This window comes from Cyprinodon tularosa, unplaced genomic scaffold (genome assembly GCF_016077235.1).
Source record: "Cyprinodon tularosa strain WSP-4 unplaced genomic scaffold, ASM1607723v1 ctg108, whole genome shotgun sequence".
Lineage (NCBI taxonomy): Eukaryota > Metazoa > Chordata > Actinopteri > Cyprinodontiformes > Cyprinodontidae > Cyprinodon > Cyprinodon tularosa.
In genome coordinates this window covers 129,801-146,016 of record NW_024037871.1, presented here as the reverse complement: position 1 = coordinate 146,016, position 16,216 = coordinate 129,801, and the positions used below count along the sequence as shown (strand labels likewise).

The following is a 16,216-nucleotide window of genomic DNA, read 5'->3' as shown; positions in this document are numbered from 1 at the left end:
TTCTATTTTGCAGATTGATCCGTTTATTACTGTGTAGATCAAATCTTTTAAGTGATTAATCAGATCATAAAACACTTAAAGCAGAAGGATGGTGCAAGTGCTCCATTCTGCCACAAGATGTCACTCTAGTTTCAATGTCGGGCCACAGCAGTTTACATTGGAAAGTCAATCATTGAACCAAATTTAATAAATACACAACCAAAATAAAAGCTTCAAACTTTATTAAACTCATGAACAAACACTTTTAACTAAAAATGTGCATTCTACATTAGAAAACCCCAAAACAGGCACTAAAACACAAACATTTGCCCATAAGACAAAGGAGTAGGGTAGTGAGGCACTTTGTTACAAATATTTTTTACATTGTTTACATTCATAATTAACATTTGTTGAATGACGCCCTAGAAAATTAAGGGATTGTAACAAAGTAGTGACTCTAATTCAGTTTTATACTCAAATATCTCCCTTTATCTGTCAGGTAGAGCTGTTTGCATCCAGAACAAATACCACCAAAGGATGAAACGCTTTTTAAAACAACAGAATAGTCCATGTGTTTTTATCAATAAATTAAAGACTTTGTTTGTTTATGAATGAAAATGCATGGATCCTTCCTCTGTTTTTAAAAATACTTCATAAATTTGGTTAGATATGCATAAGTTTTACTTTGTATTAAAAGTGACACAGGAATAATAATCATATTCCTGATCATTTAAAATGATCTAGTAGATTTAACGTGGTAAGATCAAAATACAGTAGACTCCCCAATGTTAATGGTAAAAAAAAAGTTTTTTCTCTTGTTGTTCTATATATTGTAATAAAACAGCTACACCTGTATAATAACACAGCAAGAAGTATTACAACCACAATCAATCATCAAATGGAAGACTAGCTTATATCGATTTAGATACAATGTTTTGGGTCATTATTTTAATAGGATTTACACAGTTTAAAGAGAGCGAGATTCACACCCTTCAATAAAATGTTCATTGTTCTTTAGCAGAACATAATTGTATCATTAGGGGAAGAAAGAAATGGGGTCATATGAAGGGACACATCTCAGAATTGCAAGCTTTTTATCAGAGAAAAATGTATGATGGCGTTTCTGGCACAAAAATTTGGTATTACCTCAAATTTTCATAACTATGCACTGATATTTTTATCATTTGAGTCTGAACTTTAACATTGCCTTTATGGAATCTATTCTATGTTGACAACAAAACTGCTCGGAACAATACTAATGGTCACACAACTCATACAAAACAGCATCAGTAAAGAGATTGAACTCATGTCACAAACAGGAGGAGCCAAAATATGACCATTACTTATACATTAGGTCTGCATTCAAAACAGGACTCTTAATAATAACACAAAGTATGCATCCCCTTGCTGTTGTGTACAAACAGCTGCAGTTTTTGAAGTCTTTGCCAATTTGTAGAAATGCACATTCCAGATGTGAAAAATAAAAGTATAATCTCAACATTTACCAACCAACAAAGAGGCTGATAATGGAGCGCATGGATGATTGGAAAGAGGATGAAGGTAGGCTTCGTTTCTACACATTTGTCCGACACTTTGGGAAGATGGGTCCTCCCTCAAGCCTTCTCTTTCTTACTGTTGATCGAAATGACAATTCAGAATTACTAAGACAAGTCAAGCATAAGATGAACAAGAATTTTACCTCATAATAAGACACACACAAGGGGCAAACATGTAAAAGATGCTCTGATCCAATGACACCAAATGTCAATGTTCATTCCAAGAAAATGTTGAAACTGATCAGCGCATCTTACCCCAAATAAACTGGTGGTGGCATTATCATGCTAAAGGAATGATTGTTTTTCAGCAAGAAACAAAGCATGGAAAAGCATCAAGATAAATTGTAGATTTAAAGCACCTATATTTTAAACTTTCTTTTCTTCACAGCACAGAAGTACCAGAAAAACAAAGTCCTTAAAGGAGCAATAAGCAAAATTCTGTCACTCTACAGTGTTGAACACTGTAGAGCAAGAAAAGATACTTGACAGGGCTCATCTCTCTGATCTTTCTCCAGATTTTTATTTTTATTTACAATATGATATCTATTATTTCCTTAATCTCAACATTTGATGTGCGATAAAAGATAAAACACATTTAAGTTGCTGTCTGTGTAAGGACTCAGGGTAACTAGATAGAATACACGAAGCCGAGACAACTACCGAGTTAGCTGGGCTACCAGACACTCGCCTCATATAACAGTAATAAAGGGTCCATTGCTGGTGAAACTCCTGCCACAATTGTAGCATTGCATTAAACTGAATCAACAAGGCAACGCAGCTCTACAAAGCAAACAACAAAAACAAGCATTTGACTTCATGCTTTAACCAGTCTAGGAGGACAAAACTAGCTCAGAGTCCAACTGGAGCTGCTTCTGCTCTTCATCTTAGAAATGCAAGGCCCATGTTCATCCTTCTTGTTTTCCTTTCCTTATCTGACAACTTGTGTTTTTAAGGAAAGTGCATCCTGATTGTCTTCTGTAGAATACTTTGGTCTCTTGGTTGCACTGTTTGCCATTTTGCTCCTATGCTATGCTGGTGGTGGCATTAATGGAGAGGAAGTCCTGAGTGGTCGCTGTTCACATGCACATAAATACACATGCAAACACATACACTGCCACGCGACCGGCCTGGCTCTGAAATCAAGAGACTGGAGAACAAAAAGAAAAATGGTGTGTGATTTCCATAGTCCATGTGAAATTATACCTTTAGTTCATTACAAAACTATTTTTTTAATGAAAGTTTGCTTATTGTTCCCTTAAATGAAATAAAAGACTACCTGAACAAGGCAAAAGCAAAACAGAGAACCAAAGATGTTGACTCCAAAGACTTCCAAAATATTTACTGCATTATTTCTCGCTGAGTTCAAAGGAAAAAAATCAGAGGTAGCAGAGACTGGGATCATAGAGCATTTAAAGAACACTAGCCCCAGCTGGGCTTTTCAGTCAGAGACTCCACAGAGAACGCCTGGATGTGCTAATCTCATTTCAACCATTGACACACCCCAGCCTTTCAAAACAGGAATCGAAAGAGGTTTCAGATCTGGCAAAAGACTCTCCTGCTAAAAAACTTGGGCTTTTAACAAATCTGATGACTTCATGTGTTTACTGCTGTGTAAAGCAATCTAACAAGTGCAAGTAATTTCTATTGTTTGTGCATTTGTGGCAAGGTGAAGTTTAAAGTCCTGACGTGGTATAATGATGGCATAGAGCAATGGATTCCATCTGAAGCTGGTAACTATACATATTACAACATGTATAGTTAATGTTAATACACTGTATGTTTTATATGTGTTTTTGGTAAAAAGGCACCTTGGACATTCGATTTAAAAATGTTATCATCAGACCTTTATTGGTTTTTTTTTGTCATTCGGGTGAAGAGAGAGGTGCTCATCACCTGTCAGTGTGTTGGAAGTGACAGGGGAAAATATAACCCCTGTATGTGAAGTGCCAAAACAAGGTTGGGATTCTAAAAATGAGAACAATTAAAGGATTACGGTATTATGGGGGACAGAGGTTGCTTAAGGGCCATCTAGTCCTTGTATAACAAAAGAGCTGTGTGCACCCTCAGCACAAAGTCAACTTTGGGTCTAAGTGTACATCAGCATGCTACCTGTCCTACATGATCTCTAGACATGGTTACAGAGAGGAGAATGTTTGATTTTGACACCTTGAGGTCTGTTGGCATCTTCAATCATGAACTATATCCACTGGAGGGATTCATAGCTGAGTTAGAAGTAATTTAGCTGATGGTCAGCTCATCTGGTCTGAGTCTTGGTTCTTGATTAAAACATAGAGGTTTGCTCCCTCTGAATCAAGAAAAAAACTGCCACAGCCAATAACTTCAAGTACCTTTTGGTGTCTTTTTTAGCTTGCATGGTGGAAACAACAGGGAAATGGAAGGATAGACTGGGCCCTGCAAGAAAATTTCTGACCATGCTGTGACTTTAGATTCACTGTTAGAGATGGGCACAAACTCCATCATCCGGTATGAGTTTTGAGCAGAGCACCTGATTTTGTACCTAAGAGGAAGTCAGAAGTGGTTTGTGGTTTAAAGTGCCCTGTAAATTCCACCCTTTAAAGCAAAAGGGACCACATTCATCCCTTCTGGCCAGGAAACTCATTTGGATAGATGGGAATGGATCTGGAGATTGCACCCAAGGAGAGGGATGCTTCATATACTGTAAGTGAAGGACGCTCACCTCTAGAGCTAATGTAGCAGCGAGAAATCTATACAATATCTTTAAATATCTGAAGGCAATTCCAGCTTTGGGAGACTTAGTGTAGCTTTTAAATTGCTAAAGCATAAAATGGAACTGGACAAACTGAAAGAAATGAAAACTCTTAACAAGATCAGAAGAGATACTTCATAGGAGATGTAAGTGAAAAACAAATTTGCTATAGAAAAGTTATGTAGAAGGTAGGAAGTGTACTGCATCATCAAGAGGAAATGTTCTGCAGCTGTGAAAGCCAGAAACAATTGATTCAATTAAAATGATAGAATCTATGGAAGGTGCTGCAGAAAAGAGTCAGAAATGCCCAGAAGAAGGACAGCAGTTGGCAGAGTAACAGGCTGCATAGACAAGGACAAAGAGTTGCTGTCAAAGGAAGTGAAAGCTAGACGATCAACCAGACAGGTGAGGTTTTGGTTTTACTTAGTCTTGGACTTGAACTTTTTTCCAAAGGCTCTTTCCAGCTCAGGTACCGACAGAGTGAAGGTGATGGAGCCGTCTGATTCTGACCTGACGGCCCGGGCTTTACGAGGATGTGATAAATGAAAAATATAGTTAATGATGACAGATATAAATGCATGTTCTAAACACAAAATGAACAGGTTATAAAATCAATGTCCTTAAAGTCTACTCAATGAACCATAACTACAAACCCAACAAGTGATTTTGTTCACTAATATGATAAGTACAACTCAAACTCATCACATATAGTTAGCCATGAAACGATTTTAACATCTGCAGAGCAGGAAACCCCTTCATTGTTTTTTTTTCACATTATGTTCTCTTCTATGTCTTTTCTTAGTTCTTATGTCACAACTTAGGAAGTTAGTGTTTTCATTGGCTGCTCAGCCTGAGTTACCAACTGATGATATCACTGCAGTTCCCTTATTGGACAGTGATTGAAGTTGGTTTCCAGCCGATAGAGTGAAGATAAGGTGTCAACAGCACTGACATACACATCAGCTAACACTGCCAAACACAATACCGCTGAGAGATTGTACCGTTACATAAACAATCCAAGGCATTAAGCATTTTCCAGATGCAGAGTATGCTTTAAAAGTTTTATTTTTAAGCATGCACTGCACCATTGCATTTTGCAAAATGAAGTGATGTATCCTACATGCAGAAGTGTGGATGTTTTTAAAACCCACCCAAGTCATTGTTGTTCATCATGGCGTTGGAGCCTCGCAGACGCGGGCCCTGTTGGGTAAAATGATAGCCAAACTTTAACAGGGTGGTATTTTTCTCAAGAATGCTGACTATCTCCATCTCCACTTTGTTTCCCAGCGGCTGGCTCTGGAGTTGGACAGAGTTAGGAGGTGGGGTCAATGCAAAGACAGATAAGAAGTTAATAAATTAGTTAGGCCCTCTTTAAATAATTTCTTGAAAAGCCTTGATGGCTGCAAAGAGTAACTTTCATCTCCATCAATCCTTATAAAGAACTTTAAATAATGCATATGGAGAGAGTGCAAATACAAAGCAATTAAAAGTGAATCATTGATGAATAACTATGCAGTATGAGACATCACTATGTACTGTAATCTAAAAGGCATAAGGCTAAAGAAGCATAGATGGCTTGCGTATTGTTAGTCTGCACACAGCTAGGGTTTGTGAGAGTCGACTGGTACCTGGTTGTCGATTTTAAGCTCCAGTAGTGTGGTGTTATTCTGCAGTGACTCAATGAGGGCCAGGATTCCAGTCCCAGTTATGAAGTTTGACTCAACATTCAAACTCTTCAGGGTCGTGTTCACCCTCAGCATCTCTGCCAGTGCCTGAGGAGAAACAGGAAAAGATATTCCAGCTCAGAAATTAAGAATTTTATATTAAGAAATGTTACTGAACTCCATTAAGGTGGTATACTTAGAGGCGTACAAATGCAACGGGGTTATTACTCCTTGTTCCAACAATACTGAACCTCTCCACCACAGTGTTCTTCATCAGGGCTTCAGCATAAGCTTTCAGTGTTGGGATGGGGATATTCTGGGCAGTGAGGAAAAACAGTAGTTAAAGAGCAATTTGTTGTATTTTGGAGCAGGAAAGATCTAAACACTGGAAAAAGTTTTAAACATGATAGATTTACACCAGGCCTATTCATTGGTTTTCAAAGCAGATCATTGTGAAACAAGTATTTCTGACATAAATTGACTTCAGAGTCTCACCCCCTCTAAAATAGAAATGTACTATTTTAGTGGTAATTTAATTTATCCATACCATAAACGAATGATGACCTGTCATCTAAAACCATAGAGAGCGATGACCAAACTAGTGTTTTCTCAGGAGAAAACCTTTCTAACAGCAACATGTTACACTTAAGAAGCACTTTCAGTTTCTATAACAATTCTGCTATACAAGAAATATGGCTGACCTTCAGCCAAAAGAATGACGCATTTTATATCAGAAGTAGAGCACATGTAGCCAGTACTCGAATTGAGGGGGGTTGGCATCCCCCTTCTTAAAAAAATCTTAAAAATCATTCCCCTTCTTAAATGACCATCCCGCCATACAATCCCCTGTGACATTTAATTACTGAATTTGTGAAATTTTACTATATCTTAACAATAATGGCAATAATATTGCCCGTTCAACATTTGGCGGGCTGTGGGCTTATGGGTAGCCTGAGCAAAATAAATAAAATCAAAGAAGTGGCCTACCATGACTATGAAGCTGATTACAGTGGGAAATTAGTTCCTAACTATGTAGGGGCGGTAATGATAAGGTGCCTTGGTCAAGGTATATGACCGGCGTACCTGACATGTAACAACCATACCATGCATATTGCTTTAGGTTAATAGACTATATTATTTAAGCTATGTGTGCGTCCCAAAAAAAATTAAAATTTCACCACTCCCCTTACTTTTTAAATTACTTTAAAAAGTACTTTACTTTACTTTACTTTTAATTATTTTAAATTACTTTTCAGCACCAAATGACTAGCCTCATGAGACCATCCTGATCTTGCGAGCTTTCAAGGTTTCACTCACAGATCAGTCTGGCTACTTTCCGTTAAAGAAAATTTGGAGCAGTTCACCAAACGAACGTCGAATCAGCGTTGGCTTTGAGGTGGGTTGAAGTGTGTTACGCAACGAGAAGCGCGACACTTCAGTCAAAAGAACATGGCGGCTTCAGCCATGAAACTAGCGTTAGCGTGGCTATCGAGCAAGTTTTATCGGAATTACAGAGTATTTCTTCACTGAAAAAAGAGCAAAACACTGCCCTGGAGGCTTTTCTCAGAGGAAAAGAAGTTTCTGCTCTTCTCCCGACTGGTTTCGGCAAGAGTTAGCCTGGCTTGTGGTTGTGTTTTCGTCGTCGCTCTGTTAGTACGTCATATGCTTCGTTGATCTGATTTATTTGGCCCGTCTATCACCAACATAGGCCACTCACCTAACCAGTATTTTCGCCCCTTCCCAAAATTACTTCAACGGAAGGTTTCAGAGGGATATGCGGAGCAAATCCATCTGGCGGAGTCAGGTTACCAAATGACATGAGTAAACAAACTGTACAGTAGTAGCCATTAAAAATTTCCCCACTTGCCTTGATGGCCCCTTCGCTGGTCCCCTGCAATTCCTTTTTAAACATCAATCTTTGAACCAAAATATTCTTTCTGTCATGATTTGTGGACATTAAGATCAAAAGAGAAGCATCATCTCCTCAGACCCTGTAATTCAGTGAAAGGGTGGAGTCAGAGTAAAAAAAAATGCATGCCCAGGAGAAGGAGGGGGTCACTCCAGTGGCTGGAAGTTGGAGGGGATTCTGCTGGGAGTTGCAGGGAAGTGCCATTCAGCTGGCGTTTGACTGGGAAGAGCCAATTTGAATGGCTGCTACTGTAGGTGGGGCCTGGAACGAAACAGCTGTAAAGTCTATGTTTCGATTGAATGAACATTTGCCACTGGAAAATTATAAACAGACCAGGATACAAACCAAAGAGGGGAGTAAATCCCAGCTTAATGATAACATCTTCATTCTCTGGCAACGTCTGGCTGATTGATTGGCTTTTACCCCCATCTTACATGTTTCTTTATTTCAGAATGTACAGTACAATCTTTTTCTACTATCAATCAGTCAGTTTTTAAATATAATACACTTATTTTTTTGTTGTTGTTGTTTTTTTTTTCCAAATGTATTGTATTTAGTTTTAATTAAAATGATACAACATTCTAACCTTTATGTTGTTGAGATTAACTTCCACCAAGTCAGGGTCGTTTTTCTGTATCCTCAGCAGCGTTTCCTCAACATCAGTGGAGTTGGGCTCCTCATCAGGGACATGTTTATACTGGGTGGGCTGAATCACACCTGGGGATTATCAAACGTATTACTGTTGTTGACATAAAATAATTATTCTAACTGAAGAAGAAAAGCAGCTTTTGCTAACTAAAGCAGAAGAATATCTTTACAATGGTTTATAAAATTAAATGTAATCAGATGACTCAGCAGCATTTTTTTCCAGGAGTAAACACATAGAAATTTGTAGCCTTTAACAAAGTAAAAAAAAACAACTAATTAATCACTTTTTACAAGACTGTTTTATTTAAACTCTATCCTGTTTACACCAGCATTTTCCTGCCCACTGAAGCATTTACAAAACACCCAATAATATGCATTTGTGTTGTTAAATACTGCTCCTAATAGACAATGTACAGCAAGAACAAATGTGTGTTTAACATACTATTGAGGCCTTGCTTGTTGACTATGGTGCTGCTTGCCAGAGCTTCGTAGTACTGCTGGTTACTCATTAGGGTGTGCATGCCCAGGATAGCTGAAAAAGCGAAGGAAAGCAAAATCAATTATCTATGAAGACAGAGCTTAATCATCATTAGACCCATAAACGGACTAATAGCATCAAACAACATTTATAATTTTCAGTTTAAACAAGATTACAAAACTTATTCTAATGTGTTAACTTAACCTGTTAAAACTGGCCTCATCGAAATCACCAAAAACGCCTGACCCTCCGTTAACCATTAGGAGGGATAGCCTGGCATATAAAACCATTGAAACTACTAACAGTAGACTTATTGGAAGCATCATGTGTCCTGCAGATGGGACATGACAATTGACAGGTTTAGAAGTCATTTTTAAAGGAGCATAATACAAGTTCCATAGTTTTTCAAAAGTTATCCCCCTCTGGTGACAAGATGAAATAACAACATTGTGCTAACCTTGCCTGTAAGTTGAATCCTTAAGGTGTTTCAAAAACACACAATAATTCATCCCATTCCCACTTCAACCATCCGAAACTGACCTAAAACAGGTCAGCCAATGACGTTGCAGTAATATGTTTTAAGGCATGAAATATAGCTGTGACAAAAACAAGATTTGCCGAGCCCACAGCCTGGCCAAAACAAAAATAGCAGGACAGGACAACATATATGCAGCTGCTTTTTGCATGTTTCCAATTTATCTCTTATGATGAACTACAAATCCCTGGATTAGGAGGCCTCACCCAGATTTTTAGCTACTTCCTATTAGATTTACAACAACTGATCTAAAAATAGGTATACATTTCTTATAATAAGAGTATTTTACTTTCATTATAGCAGGCAAGTAAAATTATCTACCAGCAATATTAGCATTTTGGCCGCTAAAATGGGATATGCTAAATCTTAAATAAGAGGGGTTTTCATACTTTTTATTGACACATCTTTTTTTTTTTTTTTCGGTCAACCTCAAAGCGATTCTGGCAAACTGTCAGATGATGGAAGGAAAACTTGGAGTATCTCCTCAACCTGACCATCTCTTCCTTCCATTGAGGAAGAAGAGACGGGCTGCTCGAGGCAGGAGTTGTTCACCACCCAGACTGAAGTCACCAAGGTGCTCAAAAAAATCTATGGTGGCAAGGGTTCAAAAAACCTTAGATCTCTGGATGTTGTCAGGATGTGGTGACTGACAGGCCTCTTCAACACAGCATGGAGGTCTGGGACAGTGTCCCTGAACCAGCTGACTAGATTGGTGGTTTCCCTCCATATGAAGTGGGACTAGAGGGTGTGTTCCATCTATAGGGTGATCACACCTCTCAGCTTCCCCTGGAAAGCTTGTATCAGGAGAGGAGAGAATAATTGTTGAGGTTTGGCTTCAAGAGAATGGGTGTGGTTTTCATCCTGGCCAGGGTTCTCTAGATCACTTCTACATTCTCTGAAGGGTTCGCGAGAGTTTGTCCAACCTGTCCACATGTGTTTGTGGAACTGGAGAAGGCACTTGGCCATGTCTCTTGTGGGGTGCTGTGGGGGGGTGCTCAACGAGTACGGAGTTGAGGGCTCTTTACTAGGGGCCACCAAGCCTCTGTACAAGTAAAGCAAGAGTTTGGCATTAAGCAGGGCTTGTTCCCAGCGCATAATGGACAACACCAGGATTGCCCTCTGTCATTGGTCCTGCTCATCACCTTTGTGGACAGGATTTCTGGGTACAGCCAAGGGCTGGAGTGGTTCTGATTTGAGGAAAAGTAGCTTTCGTCCCTACGTTTTGCAGATGATGTGGTTAAATCCTTCCTGCAAAGTCCTAAATCATGCGCTGGGGCAATTCACAGAGTGTGAAGCGGCCAGGATGAGAATCAGCTGCTACAAGTCCAAGGCCATGGTTCTCAAATGGAAAAAGGTAGCTTGTCTGCTTCAGGTTGGAGGAGTTTCTGCCTCAATGGAGGAGTTCATATATCACGGGGTTCAGTTCATGAGTGGGGTATAATGGAACGGGAGATTGAAAGACGGATCGGTGTTATAATACAGACACTGATCTGTTGTTGTGAAAAGAGAGTTGAGCAAAAAAAGACAGCTCTTAATTTACTGCACGGTCTACGTTCTGCCCTCACCTACGGTCATGAAATCTGGATCACAACCGAAAGAATCAGATCCTCGATACAAGCAATTGAAATGGGCCTTCTTCTCAGGGTGACTGGGCACTCCGTTTGAGATACAATGAGGAGCTAGGTCATACAGGAGAGGCTCGGAGAAGAACCACTTCCCCTCCACATCAAGACGAGTCAGCTGAGGTGGAACGAACGTCTTTGATAGATTCCCCCTGGACGTCTCCCTCGGGATGTTGTTCGAGGTGTGTCACACCGGGAGGAGGCCTAGGGGGCGACCCAGGACATGCTGGACAGACTATAGTTTTCAAATGGCTTGTGATCACCTCAGGCTTCCTCTAGTAGAGCTAGAGGAGCTGTTTGGGGAGAGGGAAAACTGGGAGTCTCTGCTGAGACTGCTTCCTCCACGACCCGGTTCAGGATAAAGCATAAATTGACTAGTACGGATCCTTTTACTTACCAACTCAAATATGGTGCAAATGCACTTATTTCAAGAAACTTTTATATACTTTTAGTTGTTTTACTTTTCTAGTGTTCAAGTCCAGACTCTGGCTTGGTCACTCCAAAACATCAGAATTACTTCCAAGCAGAAGAAACATGTTTCTAAAACTATTAGTTGAAACCAAAACATGCAATGTACATTGAAATGGAATGTTAGAGGCTGAGAAAAACAGAGTAATGAACTGGAGAAAGGGCATTCTGATCCAGAGGTACAATGTTTATGTTTTGCTCATGCATCAAAAATATTATTGGAAATAGTGCCAAAATTTACAGTGATTAATTAATGAGAATTCAGTGTTTTATTAATTCTGTACACTTAATCAGCATGGCAGGGATCTTTAAATTTCCATGCAAACACAGTGTGGTGTTATTAGATACCCAGGATGTTGCTCAGTTAATGGATAAAGAGATCCAGCAGAAGTGGGTGAGGAGAACAAAGTGATGAAACCAATGGAGAGATGAATGGGGAGAGACATGAAGGGAATGCTAAAGGAAATGGAGAAATAAAGAGTTAATATGAAGGAAAATAGCTGCTAGAAAGGGAACAGACACCTTTATATTATTTAGTCAGCAGGTGGCGTACATTTTTACACACTCAATGGTACACCTCACAAATCAAATATTATATTAAAGAAGATGTCCTTACCTGCGATATCACAGAGTTCTGCATCAGAGGCACTGGCCAGGGCTTCCTCCAGCTCTGGTTCTAGTGTCACATTCTCTATGATGGGGTCCACCCTCTTTTTAGGAACAAAAGCTTTCCCTTTGGTCATTGGGAAAAGATTTATTACACAGCAGTTCAATGAGTGAACATCAGGGTTATGAGATAAAAACTGAGTGATCATTCCTCTTTCCTTTTATACGTGCATGGTACAGATTCGAAATGAGCTACACAGTCATGGGGATGTTTTACAATTAATGATGCTTAAACATAACATGAAGAATTTAACACTGATGTTTTACCCTTAAATTCTAATTTACTGTAACTTTTAGAAATAAGCATTTTTTTTTTGGGAAAATTATTCTGCATGACCACAGATGGACCATGGCAGCAGCAGCAGGGGTGAAAGTAATCCGGAATGGTCCTGTCCTGTGTGCTCAACTCTGCTCTTCTAGCTGTGCTTTTGCAGAAATTTGTATTTGCACAAGCTTAGCTCCAAGTCTGCACTTGCGCTCCACAATGACAGTTCGCTCTCAGCAGTATCGCTACTTAATAAACTATATGGGGCTGATCATCCTCTGCCAAGTGTAAGAAATGTTTTTTTGTCAAACTACCAGGATTTTATTTCTGCAAAATGATGCAAAACACTCTTTATTTTCTACCAAAAGGAACCCAAATTATATCCAAAGCAAATATTTAATTACATACTGTGAGAGCTAGATGATCAACCAGTCTCTCAGTTTTTGTTTCTATGTATTCAAGTATAATGTTAATGTTTCCTTGAATATTCCTAAAATAATGATTTTAGAGGAAATGCTGGATCCCACCTCTCTTCTCGCCAGTGAACGGCACCAGGTCCTCCCTGTCAGGATGCTCAGTGGCCTGTTTTTCCAGATGAGCCAGCAGGTTTTCTCTCTGAAACGTTCCTGTTGGTGCTTTCTTAGTCTGGTCCTTCTGTCGAAGACCGGCCGGCAATAAGGCGTTCTAGACAAAGTGAGAGAAGTAGTTTTTAAAATGTAACCCAATCTGTCAAAACTCAGTTAGATGTACTGGTGACCTGTCCTGGGTGTACACCGCCTCTAAAGGCCTGAACACACCGGTTGTCACGATGACTGCATATAGAGAGGCTCTGACTAGGCAGGGTGGGTAGATCTGTGCAGATTATTTTCACATCTCTGTGCTTTACACAAAAGAAAGCAATTTCCCACATTTGACTTGGACAGATTATGAAAAGGCATTTAAATAAATAAAAAACAGTGGTGTATTCTATAAAGCACAGCCCAACTTAATGAGTCTGTGCAGCATCTCAAACCAGAACAGGTGGAGAATCTTTATATTATGTTTATATTAACAACATAATGAGATCTATGTCTAAAGAAAAGAAATACACAGCAATAAACACTGCGGGATAGGTTATATGCTGGCTGAGGCATAAAGGTGATTCTCAGAGAGAGATCTCGGAAGTTTATCGAAGCTTTTCTTTCCTTTTTTCATGAGGAAGTGAGAGAGAAATGTAGGCTAATAGGATCACTATTTTAACTTTTCCATTTTCTGTCCTCCTGAATTCTTATCATGGGTGAAGTATTGTTTTTTTATGTTTCATTCATTGTTTTTGCAAGAGTCTGTCCCGCTTATTACATACAGGATGTGCGGCTCCATAACTGACTCTTTTTCCTGTCCGATTAACAAATTTTATATTGTATTTAACCCCCAAAGCTGATGTATTTTACTTTGTAACCTTGTTTATTTTCCTGTCAGACCCATAAAATTGCTGTTGAATTGATGCATGTCCAACTAAAATAGACCTAGGGCCTATCTCATTTTACTTGCGTAAAATCATGTTGGGTGTGTTCACCCCTATTTTCTTTCAATGAGTGCTAAACGCCATGACCTTGTCCAACATCATTTTCTGTCGGAAAAATCAAATTCATTGTGTTCTAGCTTTAAGACTGCTGGACAAAGGTACCATTTGATCATGTTCTGAGATATGAAAACAAAGCGTTGAGTGTTACCAAGTTGCACTGACAATAATACTGCAGAGTCGACACTTGATTTTTAAATTCTGTTTAAATAAAGATTCAGGAGGTCTGAGAATGCCATCCACCAGCCTGATCCCAGCAGGTAACACAGATCATTGAACTGCATAAATGTCAGCTAGTGCAGGACAATGTAAGGTACATTTATTATCCATAAGATTGAGATTATTACTTTTAGTTATGCTCTTAACATGCTGCTTCAAACTCAAGATAAGGACATCAGAGTCAAGGTCATGGTTTGAAAAATAAACTTTTCGTCTTCTTTATGTTCAGACTTATCCACAAAAACAAATAAAATCCAACTGCTAGAAAGGTAAGATTTAAAACAGATTTAAAAAATAACCCTATTCATCAATCTTAATCTTTTCTCCGCTCCAGAGGAGGTATGAAGGAGTTTCCCAGACCGATCCAGCACACAAGTTATTTTCAACCTGAATCAACAGTAAAAACCAAAGCTCTACTTATAGCTTCATATCTTATCAGGGCTCTCAGCACTTACAGGCCTCCATATTCCTTAGTCTGCCTCTCTTTCTGAACAACTCAGCTGTCGTTGTACCCTAAGTGTTAATTCTAGCATTAGCTTAAGGAAAACGACAGCATAGCAGCAAACATGTTTAAAACCTTTCATTGTAGTGAGTGGCACACCATTCCCAGCTTTCTTGGGCTGTAGATGACAGGCGTCAGACGAAACTTATTTTTAACAACTGTAGAATCTCTTTCCCTCATCTTACACAGCTTAGTGGCTCACCAAGCTCAGCCACAGGAACAGGCCAGTCTCCAGGATCAGGTTTAAACAATGATTAAAAAGAGACCAGTTTAAGCACAACCAGCGAGATTCTGTCAAATAACATGCATGACGTCTCTATGGGGCGCACCGTAGCACAATGCTTCCCCTCCCCCACCTGTTGTAAGCTGACAGTTGAACTTTTTCCTGAATTATGGGTGGGAGAAAATAGAAGTGAATTTCTATGAAACATGTGGTGAATAAAAAAAAGGAGCCGAAAACTATTTGTAAGTTGCTATTTTAACATTAGTAGTTTCTATGTTTGAGTAAAATCTATGATGTCATGCTATGAATTCCGTTTTAAAGTAAACTTCTTGTTGTTATACAGTAAAGTTAGAACCATACTCTGCTTTTTCATCTAGTCCAAGGAATGAGGGGTTTGACTAAAACTGCATTTGGTTTTTTTCAGAGTTTAGACATTTTAGCTCCAGTGGACAATTAAGAGATAATAATAAAATATTTAAATTTTTTACTGCACCTCACATATAATAGAAACCAATATCTTTACACCAATGATAAATAACAAAGTTGCATTTTGAAAGCAGGCACGAACAGATTGTTGTTAGTTAAAACGGCTTAATCTGAATTTATTTTTTCAAGTTTTAAACAAACATAAATCATAAGTCATAAAATCCATACTCAACTTTCCCATTAGGGTGTTTTTTTTTTTTTTTTTTAGCTGAACAAATATTAACCATTTTGCTGCAGATGTTACTGCAAAATGTTTCTGCTCATTCACTTCCTATCTGTCAGAAGCTCTTAGTTTTTATTAGTTAGCTTTTTTTCAAACGGACTTGAACTTTCATCTGATTAAATTCCCTCTATTTAAACATTTTTCTTCATTTAGCAGTTGAGAAAAATCTCGACAGGTTTCTCTAGGGCTGCAACTAAGGATTATTTTGTAAATCTATTAATGTAATATTTTTTTCAATTAATCAATTAATAATCAGGTTTATTATTTTTTAAATTAAACCAGATAAAACTAAAAACCTTTCCACTTGAGGAGGTCTTGATTGAACGTATCAACAGACAAAAACATTTTTTTTTATCTTAAAGCTACAGTGTGTAATAATTACAGGGATATAAAGTCAGAAATTGAATATATTATACATAACTATGTTATTTATCATCACCTATGAGCTCAGCCTTTTAACCATAATATTTGCGTTGCCTTAGAA

At 38.6% G+C, this 16,216-nt stretch overlaps 1 protein-coding gene across 2 annotated transcripts in view; it reads right to left on the bottom strand.

Moving 5' to 3' along the window:
• Positions 1-204: 204 nt before the first annotated feature.
• The window catches only part of tmod1 (tropomodulin 1), a 34,222-nt gene continuing 18,210 nt past the window's right edge, over positions 205-16,216 (bottom strand). The window contains exons 4-12 of one of the 2 annotated variants that reach the window (XM_038290733.1): positions 13,046-13,202; positions 12,204-12,320; positions 8,927-9,016; positions 8,423-8,553; positions 6,136-6,243; positions 5,892-6,035; positions 5,415-5,559; positions 4,687-4,786; positions 205-1,611 (exon numbers count right to left, since the gene is read on the bottom strand). In XM_038290733.1, the coding sequence (XP_038146661.1) occupies positions 1,593-1,611; positions 4,687-4,786; positions 5,415-5,559; positions 5,892-6,035; positions 6,136-6,243; positions 8,423-8,553; positions 8,927-9,016; positions 12,204-12,320; positions 13,046-13,202 (1,011 nt within the window). In that variant the 3' untranslated portion in view covers positions 205-1,592. The remainder of the gene's footprint in view (positions 1,612-4,686; positions 4,787-5,414; positions 5,560-5,891; positions 6,036-6,135; positions 6,244-8,422; positions 8,554-8,926; positions 9,017-12,203; positions 12,321-13,045; positions 13,203-16,216) is intronic. The other variant, XM_038290741.1, reaches the window with a different exon arrangement.